Source organism: Ciona robusta, chromosome 1 (genome assembly GCF_009617815.1).
Source record: "Ciona robusta chromosome 1, ASM961781v2".
NCBI lineage: Eukaryota > Metazoa > Chordata > Ascidiacea > Phlebobranchia > Cionidae > Ciona > Ciona robusta.
In genome coordinates, this window is record NC_143235.1 from 3,360,323 (window position 1) to 3,376,679 (window position 16,357).

General features: G+C 40.5%; 3 protein-coding genes and 49 non-coding genes across 52 annotated transcripts; all 52 read left to right on the forward strand.

Annotated features, from left to right (window-relative positions):
• Window positions 1-1,810: 1,810 nt before the first annotated feature.
• On the forward strand, window positions 1,811-1,883 carry Trnak-cuu (transfer RNA lysine (anticodon CUU)). Its single transcript has one exon. It is a non-coding gene; the product is annotated as a tRNA-Lys (tRNA).
• A 76-nt stretch (window positions 1,884-1,959) lies between these two features.
• Trnak-cuu (transfer RNA lysine (anticodon CUU)) lies at window positions 1,960-2,032 on the forward strand. Its single transcript has one exon. It is a non-coding gene; the product is annotated as a tRNA-Lys (tRNA).
• A 76-nt stretch (window positions 2,033-2,108) lies between these two features.
• Trnak-cuu (transfer RNA lysine (anticodon CUU)) lies at window positions 2,109-2,181 on the forward strand. Its single transcript has one exon. It is a non-coding gene; the product is annotated as a tRNA-Lys (tRNA).
• Window positions 2,182-2,257: 76 nt separating this feature from the next.
• Window positions 2,258-2,330, forward strand: Trnak-cuu (transfer RNA lysine (anticodon CUU)). Its single transcript has one exon. It is a non-coding gene; the product is annotated as a tRNA-Lys (tRNA).
• A 76-nt stretch (window positions 2,331-2,406) lies between these two features.
• On the forward strand, window positions 2,407-2,479 carry Trnak-cuu (transfer RNA lysine (anticodon CUU)). Its single transcript has one exon. It is a non-coding gene; the product is annotated as a tRNA-Lys (tRNA).
• A 76-nt stretch (window positions 2,480-2,555) lies between these two features.
• Trnak-cuu (transfer RNA lysine (anticodon CUU)) lies at window positions 2,556-2,628 on the forward strand. The gene has a single exon. It is a non-coding gene; the product is annotated as a tRNA-Lys (tRNA).
• A 76-nt stretch (window positions 2,629-2,704) lies between these two features.
• Window positions 2,705-2,777, forward strand: Trnak-cuu (transfer RNA lysine (anticodon CUU)). The gene has a single exon. It is a non-coding gene; the product is annotated as a tRNA-Lys (tRNA).
• A 225-nt stretch (window positions 2,778-3,002) lies between these two features.
• Window positions 3,003-3,075, forward strand: Trnak-cuu (transfer RNA lysine (anticodon CUU)). Its single transcript has one exon. It is a non-coding gene; the product is annotated as a tRNA-Lys (tRNA).
• Window positions 3,076-3,151: 76 nt separating this feature from the next.
• On the forward strand, window positions 3,152-3,224 carry Trnak-cuu (transfer RNA lysine (anticodon CUU)). Its single transcript has one exon. It is a non-coding gene; the product is annotated as a tRNA-Lys (tRNA).
• Window positions 3,225-3,300: 76 nt separating this feature from the next.
• Trnak-cuu (transfer RNA lysine (anticodon CUU)) lies at window positions 3,301-3,373 on the forward strand. Its single transcript has one exon. It is a non-coding gene; the product is annotated as a tRNA-Lys (tRNA).
• A 76-nt stretch (window positions 3,374-3,449) lies between these two features.
• Trnak-cuu (transfer RNA lysine (anticodon CUU)) lies at window positions 3,450-3,522 on the forward strand. Its single transcript has one exon. It is a non-coding gene; the product is annotated as a tRNA-Lys (tRNA).
• Window positions 3,523-3,598: 76 nt separating this feature from the next.
• Trnak-cuu (transfer RNA lysine (anticodon CUU)) lies at window positions 3,599-3,670 on the forward strand. Its single transcript has one exon. It is a non-coding gene; the product is annotated as a tRNA-Lys (tRNA).
• A 76-nt stretch (window positions 3,671-3,746) lies between these two features.
• Trnak-cuu (transfer RNA lysine (anticodon CUU)) lies at window positions 3,747-3,819 on the forward strand. The gene has a single exon. It is a non-coding gene; the product is annotated as a tRNA-Lys (tRNA).
• A 76-nt stretch (window positions 3,820-3,895) lies between these two features.
• On the forward strand, window positions 3,896-3,968 carry Trnak-cuu (transfer RNA lysine (anticodon CUU)). The gene has a single exon. It is a non-coding gene; the product is annotated as a tRNA-Lys (tRNA).
• Window positions 3,969-4,044: 76 nt separating this feature from the next.
• On the forward strand, window positions 4,045-4,117 carry Trnak-cuu (transfer RNA lysine (anticodon CUU)). Its single transcript has one exon. It is a non-coding gene; the product is annotated as a tRNA-Lys (tRNA).
• Window positions 4,118-4,193: 76 nt separating this feature from the next.
• On the forward strand, window positions 4,194-4,266 carry Trnak-cuu (transfer RNA lysine (anticodon CUU)). Its single transcript has one exon. It is a non-coding gene; the product is annotated as a tRNA-Lys (tRNA).
• A 76-nt stretch (window positions 4,267-4,342) lies between these two features.
• Trnak-cuu (transfer RNA lysine (anticodon CUU)) lies at window positions 4,343-4,415 on the forward strand. The gene has a single exon. It is a non-coding gene; the product is annotated as a tRNA-Lys (tRNA).
• Window positions 4,416-4,487: 72 nt separating this feature from the next.
• Trnak-cuu (transfer RNA lysine (anticodon CUU)) lies at window positions 4,488-4,560 on the forward strand. Its single transcript has one exon. It is a non-coding gene; the product is annotated as a tRNA-Lys (tRNA).
• Window positions 4,561-4,636: 76 nt separating this feature from the next.
• On the forward strand, window positions 4,637-4,709 carry Trnak-cuu (transfer RNA lysine (anticodon CUU)). The gene has a single exon. It is a non-coding gene; the product is annotated as a tRNA-Lys (tRNA).
• Window positions 4,710-4,785: 76 nt separating this feature from the next.
• Window positions 4,786-4,858, forward strand: Trnak-cuu (transfer RNA lysine (anticodon CUU)). The gene has a single exon. It is a non-coding gene; the product is annotated as a tRNA-Lys (tRNA).
• A 76-nt stretch (window positions 4,859-4,934) lies between these two features.
• Window positions 4,935-5,007, forward strand: Trnak-cuu (transfer RNA lysine (anticodon CUU)). Its single transcript has one exon. It is a non-coding gene; the product is annotated as a tRNA-Lys (tRNA).
• Window positions 5,008-5,083: 76 nt separating this feature from the next.
• Window positions 5,084-5,156, forward strand: Trnak-cuu (transfer RNA lysine (anticodon CUU)). The gene has a single exon. It is a non-coding gene; the product is annotated as a tRNA-Lys (tRNA).
• A 76-nt stretch (window positions 5,157-5,232) lies between these two features.
• On the forward strand, window positions 5,233-5,305 carry Trnak-cuu (transfer RNA lysine (anticodon CUU)). Its single transcript has one exon. It is a non-coding gene; the product is annotated as a tRNA-Lys (tRNA).
• Window positions 5,306-5,381: 76 nt separating this feature from the next.
• On the forward strand, window positions 5,382-5,454 carry Trnak-cuu (transfer RNA lysine (anticodon CUU)). Its single transcript has one exon. It is a non-coding gene; the product is annotated as a tRNA-Lys (tRNA).
• A 76-nt stretch (window positions 5,455-5,530) lies between these two features.
• Trnak-cuu (transfer RNA lysine (anticodon CUU)) lies at window positions 5,531-5,603 on the forward strand. The gene has a single exon. It is a non-coding gene; the product is annotated as a tRNA-Lys (tRNA).
• Window positions 5,604-5,679: 76 nt separating this feature from the next.
• Window positions 5,680-5,752, forward strand: Trnak-cuu (transfer RNA lysine (anticodon CUU)). The gene has a single exon. It is a non-coding gene; the product is annotated as a tRNA-Lys (tRNA).
• A 76-nt stretch (window positions 5,753-5,828) lies between these two features.
• Trnak-cuu (transfer RNA lysine (anticodon CUU)) lies at window positions 5,829-5,901 on the forward strand. The gene has a single exon. It is a non-coding gene; the product is annotated as a tRNA-Lys (tRNA).
• Window positions 5,902-5,977: 76 nt separating this feature from the next.
• On the forward strand, window positions 5,978-6,050 carry Trnak-cuu (transfer RNA lysine (anticodon CUU)). Its single transcript has one exon. It is a non-coding gene; the product is annotated as a tRNA-Lys (tRNA).
• A 76-nt stretch (window positions 6,051-6,126) lies between these two features.
• On the forward strand, window positions 6,127-6,199 carry Trnak-cuu (transfer RNA lysine (anticodon CUU)). The gene has a single exon. It is a non-coding gene; the product is annotated as a tRNA-Lys (tRNA).
• Window positions 6,200-6,275: 76 nt separating this feature from the next.
• Window positions 6,276-6,348, forward strand: Trnak-cuu (transfer RNA lysine (anticodon CUU)). Its single transcript has one exon. It is a non-coding gene; the product is annotated as a tRNA-Lys (tRNA).
• Window positions 6,349-6,573: 225 nt separating this feature from the next.
• On the forward strand, window positions 6,574-6,646 carry Trnak-cuu (transfer RNA lysine (anticodon CUU)). The gene has a single exon. It is a non-coding gene; the product is annotated as a tRNA-Lys (tRNA).
• Window positions 6,647-6,722: 76 nt separating this feature from the next.
• Window positions 6,723-6,795, forward strand: Trnak-cuu (transfer RNA lysine (anticodon CUU)). The gene has a single exon. It is a non-coding gene; the product is annotated as a tRNA-Lys (tRNA).
• A 76-nt stretch (window positions 6,796-6,871) lies between these two features.
• On the forward strand, window positions 6,872-6,944 carry Trnak-cuu (transfer RNA lysine (anticodon CUU)). The gene has a single exon. It is a non-coding gene; the product is annotated as a tRNA-Lys (tRNA).
• A 76-nt stretch (window positions 6,945-7,020) lies between these two features.
• Window positions 7,021-7,093, forward strand: Trnak-cuu (transfer RNA lysine (anticodon CUU)). Its single transcript has one exon. It is a non-coding gene; the product is annotated as a tRNA-Lys (tRNA).
• Window positions 7,094-7,169: 76 nt separating this feature from the next.
• On the forward strand, window positions 7,170-7,242 carry Trnak-cuu (transfer RNA lysine (anticodon CUU)). The gene has a single exon. It is a non-coding gene; the product is annotated as a tRNA-Lys (tRNA).
• A 76-nt stretch (window positions 7,243-7,318) lies between these two features.
• Trnak-cuu (transfer RNA lysine (anticodon CUU)) lies at window positions 7,319-7,391 on the forward strand. Its single transcript has one exon. It is a non-coding gene; the product is annotated as a tRNA-Lys (tRNA).
• A 76-nt stretch (window positions 7,392-7,467) lies between these two features.
• Trnak-cuu (transfer RNA lysine (anticodon CUU)) lies at window positions 7,468-7,540 on the forward strand. Its single transcript has one exon. It is a non-coding gene; the product is annotated as a tRNA-Lys (tRNA).
• A 76-nt stretch (window positions 7,541-7,616) lies between these two features.
• Trnak-cuu (transfer RNA lysine (anticodon CUU)) lies at window positions 7,617-7,689 on the forward strand. Its single transcript has one exon. It is a non-coding gene; the product is annotated as a tRNA-Lys (tRNA).
• Window positions 7,690-7,765: 76 nt separating this feature from the next.
• Trnak-cuu (transfer RNA lysine (anticodon CUU)) lies at window positions 7,766-7,838 on the forward strand. Its single transcript has one exon. It is a non-coding gene; the product is annotated as a tRNA-Lys (tRNA).
• Window positions 7,839-8,063: 225 nt separating this feature from the next.
• Trnak-cuu (transfer RNA lysine (anticodon CUU)) lies at window positions 8,064-8,136 on the forward strand. The gene has a single exon. It is a non-coding gene; the product is annotated as a tRNA-Lys (tRNA).
• A 76-nt stretch (window positions 8,137-8,212) lies between these two features.
• Trnak-cuu (transfer RNA lysine (anticodon CUU)) lies at window positions 8,213-8,285 on the forward strand. The gene has a single exon. It is a non-coding gene; the product is annotated as a tRNA-Lys (tRNA).
• A 76-nt stretch (window positions 8,286-8,361) lies between these two features.
• Trnak-cuu (transfer RNA lysine (anticodon CUU)) lies at window positions 8,362-8,434 on the forward strand. The gene has a single exon. It is a non-coding gene; the product is annotated as a tRNA-Lys (tRNA).
• Window positions 8,435-8,510: 76 nt separating this feature from the next.
• On the forward strand, window positions 8,511-8,583 carry Trnak-cuu (transfer RNA lysine (anticodon CUU)). Its single transcript has one exon. It is a non-coding gene; the product is annotated as a tRNA-Lys (tRNA).
• A 76-nt stretch (window positions 8,584-8,659) lies between these two features.
• On the forward strand, window positions 8,660-8,732 carry Trnak-cuu (transfer RNA lysine (anticodon CUU)). Its single transcript has one exon. It is a non-coding gene; the product is annotated as a tRNA-Lys (tRNA).
• Window positions 8,733-8,808: 76 nt separating this feature from the next.
• Window positions 8,809-8,881, forward strand: Trnak-cuu (transfer RNA lysine (anticodon CUU)). The gene has a single exon. It is a non-coding gene; the product is annotated as a tRNA-Lys (tRNA).
• A 76-nt stretch (window positions 8,882-8,957) lies between these two features.
• On the forward strand, window positions 8,958-9,030 carry Trnak-cuu (transfer RNA lysine (anticodon CUU)). The gene has a single exon. It is a non-coding gene; the product is annotated as a tRNA-Lys (tRNA).
• A 76-nt stretch (window positions 9,031-9,106) lies between these two features.
• Trnak-cuu (transfer RNA lysine (anticodon CUU)) lies at window positions 9,107-9,179 on the forward strand. The gene has a single exon. It is a non-coding gene; the product is annotated as a tRNA-Lys (tRNA).
• Window positions 9,180-9,255: 76 nt separating this feature from the next.
• On the forward strand, window positions 9,256-9,328 carry Trnak-cuu (transfer RNA lysine (anticodon CUU)). The gene has a single exon. It is a non-coding gene; the product is annotated as a tRNA-Lys (tRNA).
• Window positions 9,329-9,404: 76 nt separating this feature from the next.
• On the forward strand, window positions 9,405-9,477 carry Trnak-cuu (transfer RNA lysine (anticodon CUU)). The gene has a single exon. It is a non-coding gene; the product is annotated as a tRNA-Lys (tRNA).
• A 634-nt stretch (window positions 9,478-10,111) lies between these two features.
• Window positions 10,112-11,524, forward strand: LOC149741489 (frizzled-7-B-like). The gene is made up of 4 exons (XM_089893644.1): window positions 10,112-10,306; window positions 10,371-10,459; window positions 10,596-10,729; window positions 10,996-11,524. The coding sequence occupies exons 1-4, from the start codon at window positions 10,189-10,191 to the stop codon at window positions 11,111-11,113; spliced, it is 459 nt and encodes a 152-aa protein (XP_089749770.1). The 5' UTR covers window positions 10,112-10,188; the 3' UTR covers window positions 11,114-11,524.
• A 68-nt stretch (window positions 11,525-11,592) lies between these two features.
• LOC149741490 (frizzled-8-like) lies at window positions 11,593-13,770 on the forward strand. The gene is made up of 4 exons (XM_089893646.1): window positions 11,593-11,854; window positions 12,252-12,340; window positions 12,640-12,785; window positions 13,510-13,770. Exons 1-4 carry the CDS (start codon window positions 11,740-11,742, stop codon window positions 13,604-13,606), a joined length of 447 nt encoding a protein of 148 aa, XP_089749772.1. The 5' UTR covers window positions 11,593-11,739; the 3' UTR covers window positions 13,607-13,770.
• A 54-nt stretch (window positions 13,771-13,824) lies between these two features.
• On the forward strand, window positions 13,825-16,324 carry LOC149741491 (frizzled-8-like). The gene is made up of 4 exons (XM_089893645.1): window positions 13,825-14,084; window positions 14,619-14,707; window positions 14,882-15,018; window positions 15,662-16,324. The coding sequence occupies exons 1-4, from the start codon at window positions 13,973-13,975 to the stop codon at window positions 15,774-15,776; spliced, it is 453 nt and encodes a 150-aa protein (XP_089749771.1). The 5' UTR covers window positions 13,825-13,972; the 3' UTR covers window positions 15,777-16,324.
• The last annotated feature ends 33 nt before the right edge of the window (window positions 16,325-16,357 follow it).

Below are 16,357 nucleotides of genomic sequence, written 5' to 3' on the forward strand. Positions count from 1 at the left end.
ATCCCACAGTACTATGCATCTGAAATATTAAAACAAACAACAGTTTTAAATAAGTTTTAGATGCAACTAAATATAACTAAATACTAAGTTTTTCATCTGATAGGCTAACTTTTTTTCTAAATTTCCTAAAACACACATTTAGCTTTAGGAATATGAGCAGAAGCAAATACTATATATTTTACTTGACAAAGCTTTTACATTTTGTCTAGGCAAATATTTAGGCTAGTGTTTGTTCTGTTGCCATCTGTTAAGTGAAACGGCTATCACTGCGTGTTACAAGAAACACTTTTACAAATCACACAAAATGTATCGATCTTGTAATTTATTTCCCTAGAACAGGTCCGCCAACAAACCTATAAAACAAATATTGTAGGGTGGGGAAGACGCGACAGTAAAACTGTTTAACTGCTTAAGGAAGCGAATTGGAAGTTTGTCAATATTTGGTCGCATGTACAGAGTTGCATTTTGTTGATCTTTGGTTACTAATGGCATTCCACCATGCAAGAGAGATCACATAACGCTGACTTTGTTTTAAGGGTTAAGTTGCTGCGTAGACCTTTAGCAGTTATGTTTAAAGTTTAAACAACGTTAGCTTGGCCGTGCGCATATAGGGACTAGTGGCCACGTTCCCAAATTTTTAATATTGTAGGGTGGGGGAAGATGGGACACTTTTTCATTTATTTTCTCGATCCATTTGGTAGTAAACAAAGAACATTTAAAGAAATATAAAACCGTATCCTCACGAGTTGTTAATTGTTTAAAACACGATCAATTCAGTACTGTATTTACTCTTATAGCTTGTTTGTCCATTCAATTGCAAATAAACATACAGTAGAGTGGGAGAAGATGGGACACCTTTAAAACATAATATCCAAATAGCCTGATCGTGTTTTAAACAATTAACAACGGTCTGTAGAGGTCGGAGCGTTTGGTAAATGTCAGCTGTTGTTTTTATGTACATGCTGGCAGTAAAGTTTCATCTCTTTATTCGAATGTATTAGAACTACTATCAACCGCAAGGTGTTCGTCTTGCCATATCTTCATCATTTATTTTGTGCTGTTGCATTACGATTACAACATATCAATCTAAATACATTTAAAGCCAATCAAGGGTTTGCATAGCTTTTACTTATAAGCAATTGGACAGTAGTTACTTGAAACAGCCATTAACAAAATGCCTGTGCTCTGATCTTATTGAAGGTAAAATTGTTAGATAATGACAAATAAGCAGCACGTGTCAGTGGTAATACTTTTTTACCATGTATAGAGACTAAAAAAGTCGCCGGTATATAATGCACTGGTTTTAAAATTTGCGAGTGTGCGAGCAATAATTCAGCAAGCATGATGTTGTCAAAGCTCAGATTATTTTAATCAAATGAATGCAACCATTACAGATTACAGCACCACGCATGTTTTTGCTGCCTTCTTCTATTTCGATTTTACACAGTAGCGCCACTGCTTTTCCCGCGGCAACTAGTTAGTTTCAGCTTCGCTTGTCAGAAATTAGAAATGCATTTGCAAATTTTTGAATGTTAAACTGTTTTTTGGTTTAGCACCTTCACTTCAGGAATATTGCTGCAGTTAGGGTACGAATAGTGATAGAATAATAGTATTGTTCCGGAAAAGAGTAGTTATAGCCATAGAATAATTGTACTGGAATCTAGAAATACCGTTAAAATATCAAGGTTGGATACAAGTTGCATGTTTGCTGGGTAAGTTTTTATTTATATTTCGTTGGCTGTGTTTTTCCAATTCAATTGCAAACAATTTGGGTTGTATTAAAACTAAGGGTATTTTGTTCTTCTTCATCGCCCGGCTAGCTCAGTCGGTACAGCGTTGGACTCTTAATCCAACAGTCGTGGGTTCGAGCCCCACGTTGGGCGTATATTTATGTTTTTTCAATTTAATTGTATTCGCTTGGGTCGCATTAAAAGTAATGAAACTGTGTTGCTTAACGTCGGCCGGCTAGCTCAGTCGGTAGAGCGTTGGACTCTTAATCCAACGGTCGTGGGTTCGAGCCCCACGTTGGGCGTATGTTTATGATTTTTTAATTTAATTGTATTCGCTTGGGTCGCATTAAAAGTAATGAAACTTTGTTGTTTAACGTCGCCCGGCTAGCTCAGTCGGTAGAGCGTTGGACTCTTAATCCAACGGTCGTGGGTTCGAGCCTCACGTTGGGCGTATGTTTATGATTTTTCAATTTAATTGTATTCGTTTGGGTCGCATTAAAAGTAATGAAACTATGTTGTTTAACGTCGCCCGACTAGCTCAGTCGGTAGAGCGTTGGACTCTTAATCCAACGGTCGTGGGTTCGAGCCCCACGTTGGGCGTATGTTTATGATTTTTCAATTTAATTGTATTCGCTTGGGTCGCATTAAAAGTAATGAAACTATGTTGTTTAACGTCGCCCGGCTAGCTTAGTCGGTAGAGCGTTGGACTCTTAATCCAACGGTCGTGGGTTCGAGCCCCACGTTGGGCGTATGTTTATGATTTTTCAATTTAATTGTATTCGTTTGGGTCGCATTAAAAGTAATGAAACTATGTTGTTTAACGTCGCCCGGCTAGCTCAGTCGGTAGAGCGTTGGACTCTTAATCCAACGGTCGTGGGTTCGAGCCCCACGTTGGGCGTATGTTTATGATTTTTCAATTTAATTGTATTCGCTTGGGTCGCATTAAAAGTAATGAAACTATGTTGTTTAACGTCGCCCGGCTAGCTCAGTCGGTAGAGTGTTGGACTCTTAATCCAACGGTCGTGGTTTCGAGCCCCATGTTGGGCGTATGTTTATGATTTTTCAATTTAATTGTATTCGCTTGGGTCGCATTAAAAGTAATGAAACTATGTTGTTTAACGTCGCCCGGCTAGCTCAGTCGGTAGAGCGTGGGACTCTTAATCCAACCGTCATGGGTTCGAGCTTCACATTGGGCGCATGATTCTAGATTTTGAATTTAATTGTATTCGCTTGGGTCGCATTAAAAGTAATGAAACTTTGTTGTTTAACGTCGCCCGGCTAGCTCAGTCGGTAGAGCGTTGGACTCTTAATCCAACGGTCGTGGGTTCGAGCCCCACGTTGGGCGTATGTTTATGATTTTTCAATTTAATTGTATTCGCTTGGGTCGCATTAAAAGTAATGAAACTATGTTGTTTAACGTCGCCCGGCTAGCTCAGTCGGTAGAGCGTTGGACTCTTAATCCAACGGTCGTGGGTTCGAGCCCCACGTTGGGCGTATGTTTCTAGTTTTTCATTTTAATTGTATTCGCTTGGGTCGCATTAAAAGTAATGAAACTTTGTTGTTTAACGTCGCCCGGCTAGCTCAGTCGGTAGAGCGTTGGACTCTTAATCCAACGGTCGTGGGTTCGAGCCCCACGTTGGGCGTATGTTTATGATTTTTCAATTTAATTGTATTCGTTTGGGTCGCATTAAAAGTAATGAAACTTTGTTGTTTAACGTCGCCCGGCTAGCTCAGTCGGTAGAGCGTTGGACTCTTAATCCAACGGTCGTGGGTTCGAGCCCCACGTTGGGCGTATGTTTATGATTTTTCAATTTAATTGTATTCGTTTGGGTCGCATTAAAAGTAATGAAACTATGTTGTTTAACGTCGCCCGGCTAGCTCAGTCGGTAGAGCGTTGGACTCTTAATCCAACGGTCGTGGTTCGAGCCCCACGTTGGGCGTATGTTTATGATTTTTCAATTTAATTGTATTCGCTTGGGTCGCATTAAAAGTAATGAAACTATGTTGTTTAACGTCGCCCGGCTAGCTCAGTCGGTAGAGCGTTGGACTCTTAATCCAACGGTCGTGGGTTCGAGCCCCACGTTGGGCGTATGTTTATGATTTTTCAATTTAATTGTATTCGTTTGGGTCGCATTAAAAGTAATGAAACTATGTTGTTTAACGTCGCCCGGCTAGCTCAGTCGGTAGAGCGTTGGACTCTTAATCCAACGGTCGTGGGTTCGAGCCCCACGTTGGGCGTATGTTTATGATTTTTCAATTTAATTGTATTCGCTTGGGTCGCATTAAAAGTAATGAAACTATGTTGTTTAACGTCGCCCGGCTAGCTCAGTCGGTAGAGCGTTGGACTCTTAATCCAACGGTCGTGGTTTCGAGCCCCATGTTGGGCGTATGTTTATGATTTTTCAATTTAATTGTATTCGCTTGGGTCGCATTAAAAGTAATGAAACTATGTTGTTTAACATCGCCCGGCTAGCTCAGTCGGTAGAGCGTTGGACTCTTAATCCAACGGTCGTGGGTTCGAGCCCCACGTTGGGCGTATGTTTCTAGTTTTTCATTTTAATTGTATTCGCTTGGGTCGCATTAAAAGTAATAAAACTTTGTTGTTTAACGTCGCCCGGCTAGCTCAGTCGGTAGAGCGTTGGACTCTTAATCCAACGGTCGTGGGTTCGAGCCCCACGTTGGGCGTATGTTTATGATTTTTCAATTTAATATTCGCTTGGGTCGCATTAAAAGTAATGAAACTTTGTTGTTTACGTCGCCCGGCTAGCTCAGTCGGTAGAGCGTTGGACTCTTAATCCAACGGTCGTGGGTTCGAGCCCCACGTTGGGCGTATGTTTATGATTTTTCAATTTAATTGTATTCGCTTGGGTCGCATTAAAAGTAATGAAACTATGTTGTTTAACGTCGCCCGGCTAGCTCAGTCGGTAGAGCGTTGGACTCTTAATCCAACGGTCGTGGGTTCGAGCCCCACGTTGGGCGTATGTTTATGTTTTTTCAATTTAATTGTATTCGCTTGGGTCGCATTAAAAGTAATGAAACTATGCTGTTTAACGTCGCCCGGCTAGCTCAGTCGGTAGAGCGTTGGACTCTTAATCCAACCGTCATGGGTTCGAGCTTCACATTGGGCGCATGATTCTAGATTTTAAATTTAATTGTATTCGCTTGGGTCGCATTAAAAGTAATGAAACTTTGTTGTTTAACGTCGCCCGGCTAGCTCAGTCGGTAGAGCGTTGGACTCTTAATCCAACGGTCGTGGGTTCGAGCCCCACGTTGGGCGTATGTCTATGATTTTTCAATTTAATTGTATTCGCTTGGGTCGCATTAAAAGTAATGAAACTATGTTGTTTAACGTCGCCCGGCTAGCTCAGTCGGTAGAGCGTTGGACTCTTAATCCAACGGTCGTGGGTTCGACCCCCACGTTGGGCGTATGTTTCTAGTTTTTCATTTTAATTGTATTCGCTTGGGTCGCATTAAAAGTAATGAAACTTTGTTGTTTAACGTCGCCCGGCTAGCTCAGTCGGTAGAGCGTTGGACTCTTAATCCAACGGTCGTGGGTTCGAGCCCCACGTTGGGCGTATGTTTATGATTTTTCAATTTAATTGTATTCGTTTGGGTCGCATTAAAAGTAATGAAACTATGTTGTTTAACGTCGCCCGGCTAGCTCAGTCGGTAGAGCGTTGGACTCTTAATCCAACGGTCGTGGGTTCGAGCCCCACGTTGGGCGTATGTTTATGATTTTTCAATTTAATTGTATTCGCTTGGGTCGCATTAAAAGTAATGAAACTATGTTGTTTAACGTCGCCCGGCTAGCTCAGTCGGTAGAGCGTTGGACTCTTAATCCAACGGTCGTGGGTTCGAGCCCCACGTTGGGCGTATGTTTATGATTTTTCAATTTAATTGTATTCGCTTGGGTCGCATTAAAAGTAATGAAACTATGTTGTTTAACGTCGCCCGGCTAGCTCAGTCGGTAGAGCGTTGGACTCTTAATCCAACGGTCGTGGGTTCGAGCCCCACGTTGGGCGTATGTTTCTAGTTTTTCATTTTAATTGTATTCGCTTGGGTCGCATTAAAAGTAATGAAACTTTGTTGTTTAACGTCGCCCGGCTAGCTCAGTCGGTAGAGCGTTGGACTCTTAATCCAACGGTCGTGGGTTCGAGCCCCACGTTGGGCGTATGTTTATGATTTTTCAATTTAATTGTATTCGCTCGGGTTGCAATAAAACTAATGATACATTGTTGTTTAACGTCGCCCGGCTAGCTCAGTCGGTAGAGCGTTGGACTCTTAATCCAACGGTCGTGGGTTCGAGCCCCACGTTGGGCGTATGTTTATGATTTTTCAATTTAATTGTATTCGCTTGGGTCGCATTAAAAGTAATGAAACTATGTTGTTTAACGTCGCCCGGCTAGCTCAGTCGGTAGAGCGTTGGACTCTTAATCCAACGGTCGTGGGTTCGAGCCCCACGTTGGGCGTATGTTTCTAGTTTTTCAATTTAATTGTATTCGCTTGGGTCGCATTAAAAGTAACGAAACTTTGTTGTTTAACGTCGCCCGGCTAGCTCAGTCGGTAGAGCGTTGGACTCTTAATCCAACGGTCGTGGGTTCGAGCCCCACGTTGGGCGTATGTTTATGTTTTTTCAATTTAATTGTATTCGCTTGGGTCGCATTAAAAGTAATGAAACTATGCTGTTAAACGTCGCCCGGCTAGCTCAGTCGGTAGAGCGTTGGACTCTTAATCCAACCGTCATGGGTTTGAGCTTCACATTGGGCGCATGATTCTAGATTTTCAATTTAATTGTATTCGCTTGGGTCGCATTAAAAGTAATGAAACTTTGTTGTTTAACGTCGCCCGGCTAGCTCAGTCGGTAGAGCGTTGGACTCTTAATCCAACGGTCGTGGGTTCGAGCCCCACGTTGGGCGTATGTCTATGATTTTTCAATTTAATTGTATTCGCTTGGGTCGCATTAAAAGTAATGAAACTATGTTGTTTAACGTCGCCCGGCTAGCTCAGTCGGTAGAGCGTTGGACTCTTAATCCAACGGTCGTGGGTTCGAGCCCCACGTTGGGCGTATGTTTCTAGTTTTTCAATTTAATTGTTTTCGCTTGGGTCGCATTAAAAGTAATGAAACTTTGTTGTTTAACGTCGCCCGGCTAGCTCAGTCGGTAGAGCGTTGGACTCTTAATCCAACGGTCGTGGGTTCGAGCCCCACGTTGGGCGTATGTTTATGATTTTTCAATTTAATTGTATTCGCTTGGGTCGCATTAAAAGTAATGAAACTATGTTGTTTAACGTCGCCCGGCTAGCTCAGTCGGTAGAGCGTTGGACTCTTAATCCAACGGTCGTGGGTTCGAGCCCCACGTTGGGCGTATGTTTATGTTTTTTCAATTTAATTGTATTCGCTTGGGTCGCATTAAAAGTAACGAAACTTTGTTGTTTAACGTCGCCCGGCTAGCTCAGTCGGTAGAGCGTTGGACTCTTAATCCAACGGTCGTGGGTTCGAGCCCCACGTTGGGCGTATGTTTATGATTTTTCAATTTATTTGTATTCGCTCGGGTTGCAATAAAAGTAATGAAACTTTGTTGTTTAACGTCGCCCGGCTAGCTCAGTCGGTAGAGCGTTGGACTCTTAATCGAACGGTCGTGGGTTCGAGCCCCACGTTGGGCGTATGTTTATGTTTTTTCAATTTAATTGTATTCGCTTGGGTCGCATTAAAAGTAACGAAACTTTGTTGTTTAACGTCGCCCGGCTAGCTCAGTCGGTAGAGCGTTGGACTCTTAATCCAACGGTCGTGGGTTCGAGCCCCACGTTGGGCGTATGTTTATGTTTTTTCAATTTAATTGTATTCGCTTGGGTCGCATTAAAAGTAACGAAACTTTGTTGTTTAACGTCGCCCGGCTAGCTCAGTCGGTAGAGCGTTGGACTCTTAATCCAACGGTCGTGGGTTCGAGCCCCACGTTGGGCGTATGTTTATGTTTTTTCAATTTAATTGTATTCGCTTGGGTCGCATTAAAAGTAACGAAACTTTGTTGTTTAACGTCGCCCGGCTAGCTCAGTCGGTAGAGCGTTGGACTCTTAATCCAACGGTCGTGGGTTCGAGCCCCACGTTGGGCGTATGTTTATGTTTTTTCAATTTAATTGTATTCGCTTGGGTCGCATTAAAAGTAATGAAACTATGCTGTTAAACGTCGCCCGGCTAGCTCAGTCGGTAGAGCGTTGGACTCTTAATCCAACCGTCATGGGTTTGAGCTTCACATTGGGCGCATGATTCTAGATTTTCAATTTAATTGTATTCGCTTGGGTCGCATTAAAAGTAATGAAACTTTGTTGTTTAACGTCGCCCGGCTAGCTCAGTCGGTAGAGCGTTGGACTCTTAATCCAACGGTCGTGGGTTCGAGCCCCACGTTGGGCGTATGTCTATGATTTTTCAATTTAATTGTATTCGCTTGGGTCGCATTAAAAGTAATGAAACTATGTTGTTTAACGTCGCCCGGCTAGCTCAGTCGGTAGAGCGTTGGACTCTTAATCCAACGGTCGTGGGTTCGAGCCCCACGTTGGGCGTATGTTTCTAGTTTTTCAATTTAATTGTTTTCGCTTGGGTCGCATTAAAAGTAATGAAACTTTGTTGTTTAACGTCGCCCGGCTAGCTCAGTCGGTAGAGCGTTGGACTCTTAATCCAACGGTCGTGGGTTCGAGCCCCACGTTGGGCGTATGTTTATGATTTTTCAATTTAATTGTATTCGCTTGGGTCGCATTAAAAGTAATGAAACTATGTTGTTTAACGTCGCCCGGCTAGCTCAGTCGGTAGAGCGTTGGACTCTTAATCCAACGGTCGTGGGTTCGAGCCCCACGTTGGGCGTATGTTTATGTTTTTTCAATTTAATTGTATTCGCTTGGGTCGCATTAAAAGTAACGAAACTTTGTTGTTTAACGTCGCCCGGCTAGCTCAGTCGGTAGAGGGTTGGACTCTTAATCCAACGGTCGTGGGTTCGAGCCCCACGTTGGGCGTATGTTTATGATTTTTCAATTTATTTGTATTCGCTCGGGTTGCAATAAAAGTAATGAAACTTTGTTGTTTAACGTCGCCCGGCTAGCTCAGTCGGTAGAGCGTTGGACTCTTAATCCAACGGTCGTGGGTTCGAGCCCGACGTTGGGCGTATGTTTATGTTTTTTCAATTTAATTGTATTCGCTTGGGTCGCATTAAAAGTAACGAAACTTTGTTGTTTAACGTCGCCCGGCTAGCTCAGTCGGTAGAGCGTTGGACTCTTAATCCAACGGTCGTGGGTTCGAGCCCCACGTTGGGCGTATGTTTATGTTTTTTCAATTTAATTGTATTCGCTTGGGTCGCATTAAAAGTAACGAAACTTTGTTGTTTAACGTCGCCCGGCTAGCTCAGTCGGTAGCGCGTTGGACTCTTAATCCAACGGTCGTGGGTTCGAGCCCCACGTTGGGCGTATGTTTATGTTTTTTCAATTTAATTGTATTCGCTTGGGTCGCATTAAAAGTAACGAAACTTTGTTGTTTAACGTTGCCCGGCTAGCTCAGTCGGTAGAGCGTTGGACTCTTAATCCAACGGACGTGGGTTCGAGCCCCACGTTGGGCGTATGTTTATGATTTTTTAATTTAATTGTATTCGCTTGGGATCGCATTAAAAGTAATGAAACTTTGTTGTTTACGTCGCCCGGCTAGCTCAGTCGGTAGAGCGTTGGACTCTTAATCCAACGGTCGTGGGTTCGAGCCCCACGTTGGGCGTCTGATTCTAGTTTTTCAATTTAATTGTATTTGCTTGGGTTGCATTAAAACTAAAGATACATTGTTGTTTAACGTTGCCCCGCAAGCTCAGTCGGTTGAGCGTTGGAATCTTAATCCAACGGTCGTGGGTTCGAGCCACACGTTGGGCGTATGTTTATGATTTTTCAATTCAATTGTATTCGCTTGAGTCGCATTAAAAGTAATGAAATTTTGTTGTTTAACCTCGTCCGGCCAGCTCAGTCGATGGAGCGTTGGACTCTTAATCCAACGGTTGTTGCGCTGATCGTCTTCAGTTTAATTTGTAATCGCTTTAATTTATTTTAAAATGTATACATATGTTTGTTAGTTTGCCTCGCCCGGCTACTCCATTCGGTTGAGCATTATTCACCTAGTGTATGGTAAACCCATCATGCCGTTATTTCTTATTCTTCAAATGATATACCAAGCTTTTACGCCTCCCTCTTTGTTTTTGTAAACACCGGTTCATTTGGGTTCTATCTTGCTGTTTACATCCGTAACTAGCACACAAACACCTCTTGTTCCAGTTCCCCTCTTTTATTTTACGTCACCAAGCACTCCAGCGTTTCCCAAATCTTTTCTTTGAAGTTTACCTTTTTCTCTTAATCTCGTTATTATTCATTATGGCCGGGTGCCAAAACAGACCGGATTAGTTAATGTGTATGAAACAGTTTGATTTATACAGCGTTTAAAATGTTTTGTCTTAAACTGCTATTTTGCTCTATTTTGATCTTTTCGCTGCAAAAATACAGCTTCGCTAAAACCGGAAAGTGCCGAAAAGTTACAAGTGGAATATGCAAAGATATAATCAGTAAGTAACCACACTAGTTCCTGGCTAATACAATTAGTTTTTATAACTATGTTTTTGCTTTCAGGTTATAAGTTCTCACTGCCTACTCTGCTCAAGCACATCAAACGTCGTTCAGCAAATAAGGCGATCCGTATGTTTGACCCATTTATCAAGGTAAAGTGCCTGTCGCTGTATTTTTTATTCATAGTAACCCGACCCAGTTTTTTTTCGAAAGCTTTTACAATTTTTAATAGCATTGTTACCATAGATTATTTCTTTAAAATTTAGACCGGAATATTTTTTGTTTTAGATGAATTGCTCTCCTTATCTTCGGCCATTCTTGTGTACCGTTTTCTTTGCGCCTTGCAACCGTAAAGGAGCCAAGCTACCATGCAGATCATTATGTGAAGGTGCTAAGTCAGGATGTGCTAACATTATGGAGAGGTACATGCGTAATAACGTTCAGATTTATTTTAATTGGAGTATTTTAAAATTGTAAAAACTCCTGAACAGTTTATCTTGCCAGTCTGTTATACATTCTTTTGAAAACGGCTTGTTTTATTGGCTGCTTGTGTTATATTACAGGTATGTATGGTTATTAGACTTTTTTATAAAATAATCGGAAAAACAATTTCATGATTTTTTGTACAGAAGTCGTTTATAAATCCTACATAAACTTTTCACCGCTTATAAATCTCTATCTTCACAAGGCTTGGATTCGTTGTCCCAGAAGCTCTGTCATGCGACAAATTCCCGAAGCAAACTTCCACTTCTCATTGCATACAACCGGAATCGTTTGATTTGCTGCCCATGAAAAAGCAGCAATAACACTTTGAGCGCTTGCACAGTTTTCTCGCCTTCATAGGCTACATATTGGCTTCTGTGGCAATTCCTTTGTTTACCACAACAAGAAAATTGGGTTGCGTATTTCATTTTCCTTGAAAACATTTAGCGCTGAATGGATGTGTATATACTGCGGATACCTTAGCCTTTTGCTTGGGCGATATTTTAATTTTTCGTGGCTTGCTGTGTCTCCCCGTATGTTTCATTTGTTTAGTGTGGTATCGCGCTTATCGGCGTTTCACTTGACTTGCGGTTGCTTCATGGTAACCTAATCATTTCCGTTTGTTAAAAATGTAACAATATTTTCGACTGCTAAAATATGCTATGCCCGTTTGACAAGGTGTAGTTCATTTACTGGTTTAACAAAGTGCTGTAATAAACTCTCGCAAATTTTGCTTGTAGGCTACACTTCTGCACTTTAGAATTAAAGGTACCATTCGTAAAATCTATTTCATGCATGTCAGCACAAACTCATTTCTTGACTTTGTGGCGGCTGGTTTGATCAACTCGCGTGATGTGTTTTGCCTTTTTCTTACGGCAAGAAAACTCAATGCAGAATTCGTGCGTTCATTTGCTTTATGTGTTGCTAAAGAGTGGAAGCAAAATTTGAAATGGCGAGTTTTAAAATCCGTAGTTTACTGTTTCTACTTCTGCTTATTACAGTACAGGAATGCAGATCTTCAAAATGCAAACAAGTTACCACGCCAATGTGCAGCGACATAATTCGTAAGTACACGTTTTCTATATGATTATAAAACAAACAAATATGTATTGAAGATGCTATATCGTTTTATTGAACATTTGAAACTAATTTTTTTGCAAATGTTATTTGTGTTATTCTGTGTTGTATAACTACATATATACCTACAACTATGTTTAGAATAGTAATATAGGGGGCTGGGGAAGACGGGTCACATTTAGAACGTTCTATCCAAATATCCTGATCATGTTTTAAATAATTAACAACGGTCTATGCAAGTGGTGAAGATACGATTTTATGATTTTTTGAATTTTCGAAAGTAGAATGAAAAGTTGTCCCATCTTCTCCCAAACCACTATATACGATGTATTTCGGACATACGCTAGAATTTACTGTTTGGATTCACATATGTTTAAATTTTAGGCTACCCGGTTCTTATGCCCAACATGTTCGGACATAGAAGCCAAGATGAAGCAAATCATGTTATTCAACAATATAAACCATTAATATCGGTAAGAACCTATGTAACATGTGACATGTAAACGATTAGGTTATAAACTTATCTCTGTTAAAGTCAGTGGAATATAGGTCTACATACAAGTCTGAATATAATTTTCAGTATAGTAGGGTGGGCCGAGATGTTCCCATTCTCTTTCCAGTCCTATTTGGTAGTAAATAAGGATTTTTTCAAGAATTATATGACCATAGCCCCGCATAGATGGGCATACTGAATGTTGAGCATTGGTAAGAGATATATAGACGAAAGTTCGTGTACAAATGTATTGAACTTATAAAGATGTATTTATTTCAGGTCGCGTGTTCACCATTTCTGAAGCCGTTTCTGTGTAGTGCTTACTTTTCTCCTTGTACGTCTGGACAGCCTGGAGAAAAAAGAAAGCTACCCTGCAGATCGCTTTGCAAAAATGCAAGCGCTGGTTGCTTAACCCTTATGAGAAGGTATGGCGTTTATGTAGCGTATTTAGTATCGACTGTATGGATATAGAGCATAAAGGCAAAGTTTTATAAAAGCATTTAACTATTAACAGGATGAAAATACCTGAACAAATTTTGGATAGAATGTATAGCCTATACTCTAAATGCCAAGCTTCAAACCATATATAGGTTTACTTTTTGCCCCAAGTGATGGAGTTTAAGGTGTACCTAAGGGAGGTGGCTGTATAAGCCTACGCGGCTTTATAATCGGTGTGTAGCTTAAACGTCGAACGTAAGCAGTATACGAATGTTTAGAAAAGTGTATTTCAATGTTGGGGAAATAACTGTGTTACTTACAGTATGCAATTATACGCGGAGGTAAGTGTAATTGACAAACGGCGGTAACTTGATTGAGTCGCGGCGTTTCCGGCTGTTGAGGAAAATTCCTAATTTATTTACGCATTCCTTTCAGACTTTCGGCGCCTTTGTGTAAAATGTCAATTTGCTTATTAGTTCTAACCGCATATTGCTCAAAGCAGAAACTATTATAGTACTGTGAGGAAGATGGGACACCTTTAGCACATAATATCCTGACCGTGTTTTAAGCAATTAACAAAGTTCTATGAGAGTCGTGGGGATAAGGATTTATAATTATTTGAATGTTCCTTATTTACTCACAAATGGAACGAAAAAGAAGAATTAAATCGTGTCCCATCTTCCTCCACCCTACTATATTATTTTAAAACAGTTTCGGATTCGAATGGCCAAAAGATTTGAGGTGCGATCGTTTTCCCGAACAGAGTCCAACTTCACGCTGCATTCCTCCAGAATCATTTGGTTTATAAGTTCGTATATATGGTCAAGTGGGAGAATTGAATACAGCAGCAACGTGTAAAACACAGAAACAATTTAATTACACATCACCGAATTTAAGCATAGCCGATGCATCACATATAATATCAATGTAAATGTAACATCTGAACATTGTTTAATAAAGGTAACTTCATTATATCACGTGTATTCAGTTTAAAATAGCCAGGCGGTAATTAAGAACGTTCAAGTCCGTTCAAACAGCCATAATTGCACGAATTACTTGGACTCGAACAACTCGCGTTTGGTGTGCCTTTTTCTTTCGGCAAGAAAATTTCTACCCCGCAATTTAACAACTTATTTGTGAACTACGTTTCTCGAAGTAGGAAGCAAAATTTGTCATGGGCAGTTTTGCAATCTTCAGCTTGCTGTTAGTACTTATGGTTACAGTGCAGAAATGCAAATCTTTAAATTGCCAAGAGGTCATCAGCCCAATCTGCAGCGACATAATCCGTGAGTACACGTTTCAAGGGTAGATTCTCGTGTTTGGTTTACTTACAACAGCGATGCTGTTTGCCGTTGGGATAATGTGCCAACTCTGTCCTACTTTTCAAGTCCCATGGCGTGACTGGCTGTAGAATCTTACTATAAAGCATGGAATAATTTGCCGCATCATAAGACAAAACAGCGCATATGTTATTATTTGTCTGTTGTAGAGTAGGGAAAGATGGGACACGTGTTCATTTTATTTTCTCGTTTAATTTGGTAGTAAACAAAGAACAAGAATTATAAAACCGTATCCTTACCCTTCCCATAGACTGTTGTTAGCCGTTTAAAATACGGTCAGGATATTTAGATATTATGTGCTAAAGGTGTCCCATCGTCCCCCACCTATACTATATATATATAATTATTTTCCCCATACCCACATATATTATGCAAAACCTGATTACCACAAAACTATACCGGATTACTGATGTTGCCTTATGTTTTGTTGGTTAATAATATGCCGTTTACCTCTTGTGTTCTGGTATGTTCAATTCCCAGGATACCCGGTTCTTATGCCCAACATGTTCGGCCATACAACGCAAGACGAGGCAAATATTGAACTAAGCCAATATTATCCTTTCTTAAAGGTAAACGTGCTGAATTGGGTACTAAATTGTAAACAATCATGTACTGTATTTTTGGTTTGGACAGGATGGTTAATGTTTCTCTTATAACCATGCTTGTTTTTTTTGTAATTTGTTTTTATCGTTTAGTATGTAGTCGTATATATTACATTGCATGACCATTGATGTGTATTTCAGATTGGATGTTCGCCATACCTCAAGCCATTCCTATGCAGTGCATTCTTTTCCCCTTGTACTTCTAAGGGAACAAGAAAACTTCCTTGCAGATCTCTTTGTGAAAATACAATGGCTGGATGCTTGGAAGTCGCTACCAGGTAAGGTTAATAGATCGTGATCTTTTCTTCGGACCCGCGCGTATAAAACACCTTCCCGATGATTCCGACTGTTTTCCAGATCTCGTTATTGTGATTTGAAATCAACGGTTACTAATATCAAATTTCGAAACTACAAGGTCTATATACCTTATACACAATTGTAGTTTCGTGCCTTTAAACGTTGCTTGTGTTGTTTAGACGTAAAATACATCAATAAGAGAAATGAAGCAGCAGCCGCTATACTTTGTTCCAATAGCGGATGTGGGTATTTTGAATGAGGTCAATGCGTACAAGCGTGTTGGCTACTTTAAATGTCAAAGGCGGTTGTAGCACTTCCTGTTGCACCTACATAATTCGAACCGACTGCTGCAGTGATCGTTTAGAAATTTTGGCATTTGGTAAAATGTAAAAGAGTTGCCCTTTGCTAAACAGTAGGCTGGGTAAGATATGACATATTTTCATTATCTGGTCTCGTCCTATTTGGAGTAAACATAGAGTATTTACAGAATTATATAACGCCATATCCGTGACTAAAAAAACGCTTTTGATTGTTTAAAACAAACATAAAGGATTTAATTTTGGGTGCTAACGGTATCCCGACTTACCTCACAATTCTACACATAATTATGACGTTTTCTTTTAGGTTTGGATTTGTCGTGCCAGAAGCATTGAATTGCGCAAGATTTCCAGAGCAAACTTCTACCTCGTATTGTATTCAACCAGAATCGTTTGGCCTGTCCCCGATAAAACATAACTAAACTTTAAAACCCATAGCCACGTATCATAGTAGGCCTATAGTAGAGTGGTGGGAAATGTGACACCTTTTCATTCAATTTTATTTCATTTGATAGTAAACAAACAACATTCAAGGAATTATATAACCGTAATATCACGACTCCAATAAACCGTTGCTATAATTGTTTAAGACACGATTAAAATATTTGGATATTATGTGGCAAAAGTGTCCCGTCTTCCCCCACTCTACTATATATCTTACGTCTTTCAAAACGAAGCCCACAAGGGTCTTCAATTATGTGGTGGACCAATGGCAATGCTCATTATGTAGATTTAATATTACCTAAAATTTCACACCGGGTAAGATTGGGCACTAGGTGTTAACAACAGAACACCCGTGGGGTGTTTTATAATGAATGTTAGATTCTTCATTCACACATGCCCCATTTATGTTGTATCAGCCATGTTGAATGTTCATTGTTTCAAATTAAGCATTTCTTTTGTTCATCAGCAGGACTGCCTTTGGTATAGTTTAACTTTGTTGAACCGTATTTTGAGCATTGCAACATGCCCTACACAAAACCTTTGCTAATAATTACTAATC

Coding starts and splice junctions, on each gene's coding strand:
- LOC149741489 (XM_089893644.1), top strand. CDS start 10,189: ATGTTTTGTCTTAAACTGCTATTTTGCTCTATTTTGATCTTTTCGCTG. Junction 10,460..10,595: donor TGTTTGACCCATTTATCAAG/GTAAAGTGCCTG, acceptor TTTTTGTTTTAG/ATGAATTGCTCTCCTTATCT. Junction 10,730..10,995: donor TGTGCTAACATTATGGAGAG/GTACATGCGTAA, acceptor TATCTTCACAAG/GCTTGGATTCGTTGTCCCAG.
- LOC149741490 (XM_089893646.1), top strand. CDS start 11,740: ATGGCGAGTTTTAAAATCCGTAGTTTACTGTTTCTACTTCTGCTTATT. Junction 11,855..12,251: donor AATGTGCAGCGACATAATTC/GTAAGTACACGT, acceptor TTTAAATTTTAG/GCTACCCGGTTCTTATGCCC. Junction 12,786..13,509: donor TGCTTAACCCTTATGAGAAG/GTATGGCGTTTA, acceptor ATTTTAAAACAG/TTTCGGATTCGAATGGCCAA.
- LOC149741491 (XM_089893645.1), top strand. CDS start 13,973: ATGGGCAGTTTTGCAATCTTCAGCTTGCTGTTAGTACTTATGGTTACA. Junction 14,708..14,881: donor AATATTATCCTTTCTTAAAG/GTAAACGTGCTG, acceptor TGTGTATTTCAG/ATTGGATGTTCGCCATACCT. Junction 15,019..15,661: donor TGCTTGGAAGTCGCTACCAG/GTAAGGTTAATA, acceptor GTTTTCTTTTAG/GTTTGGATTTGTCGTGCCAG.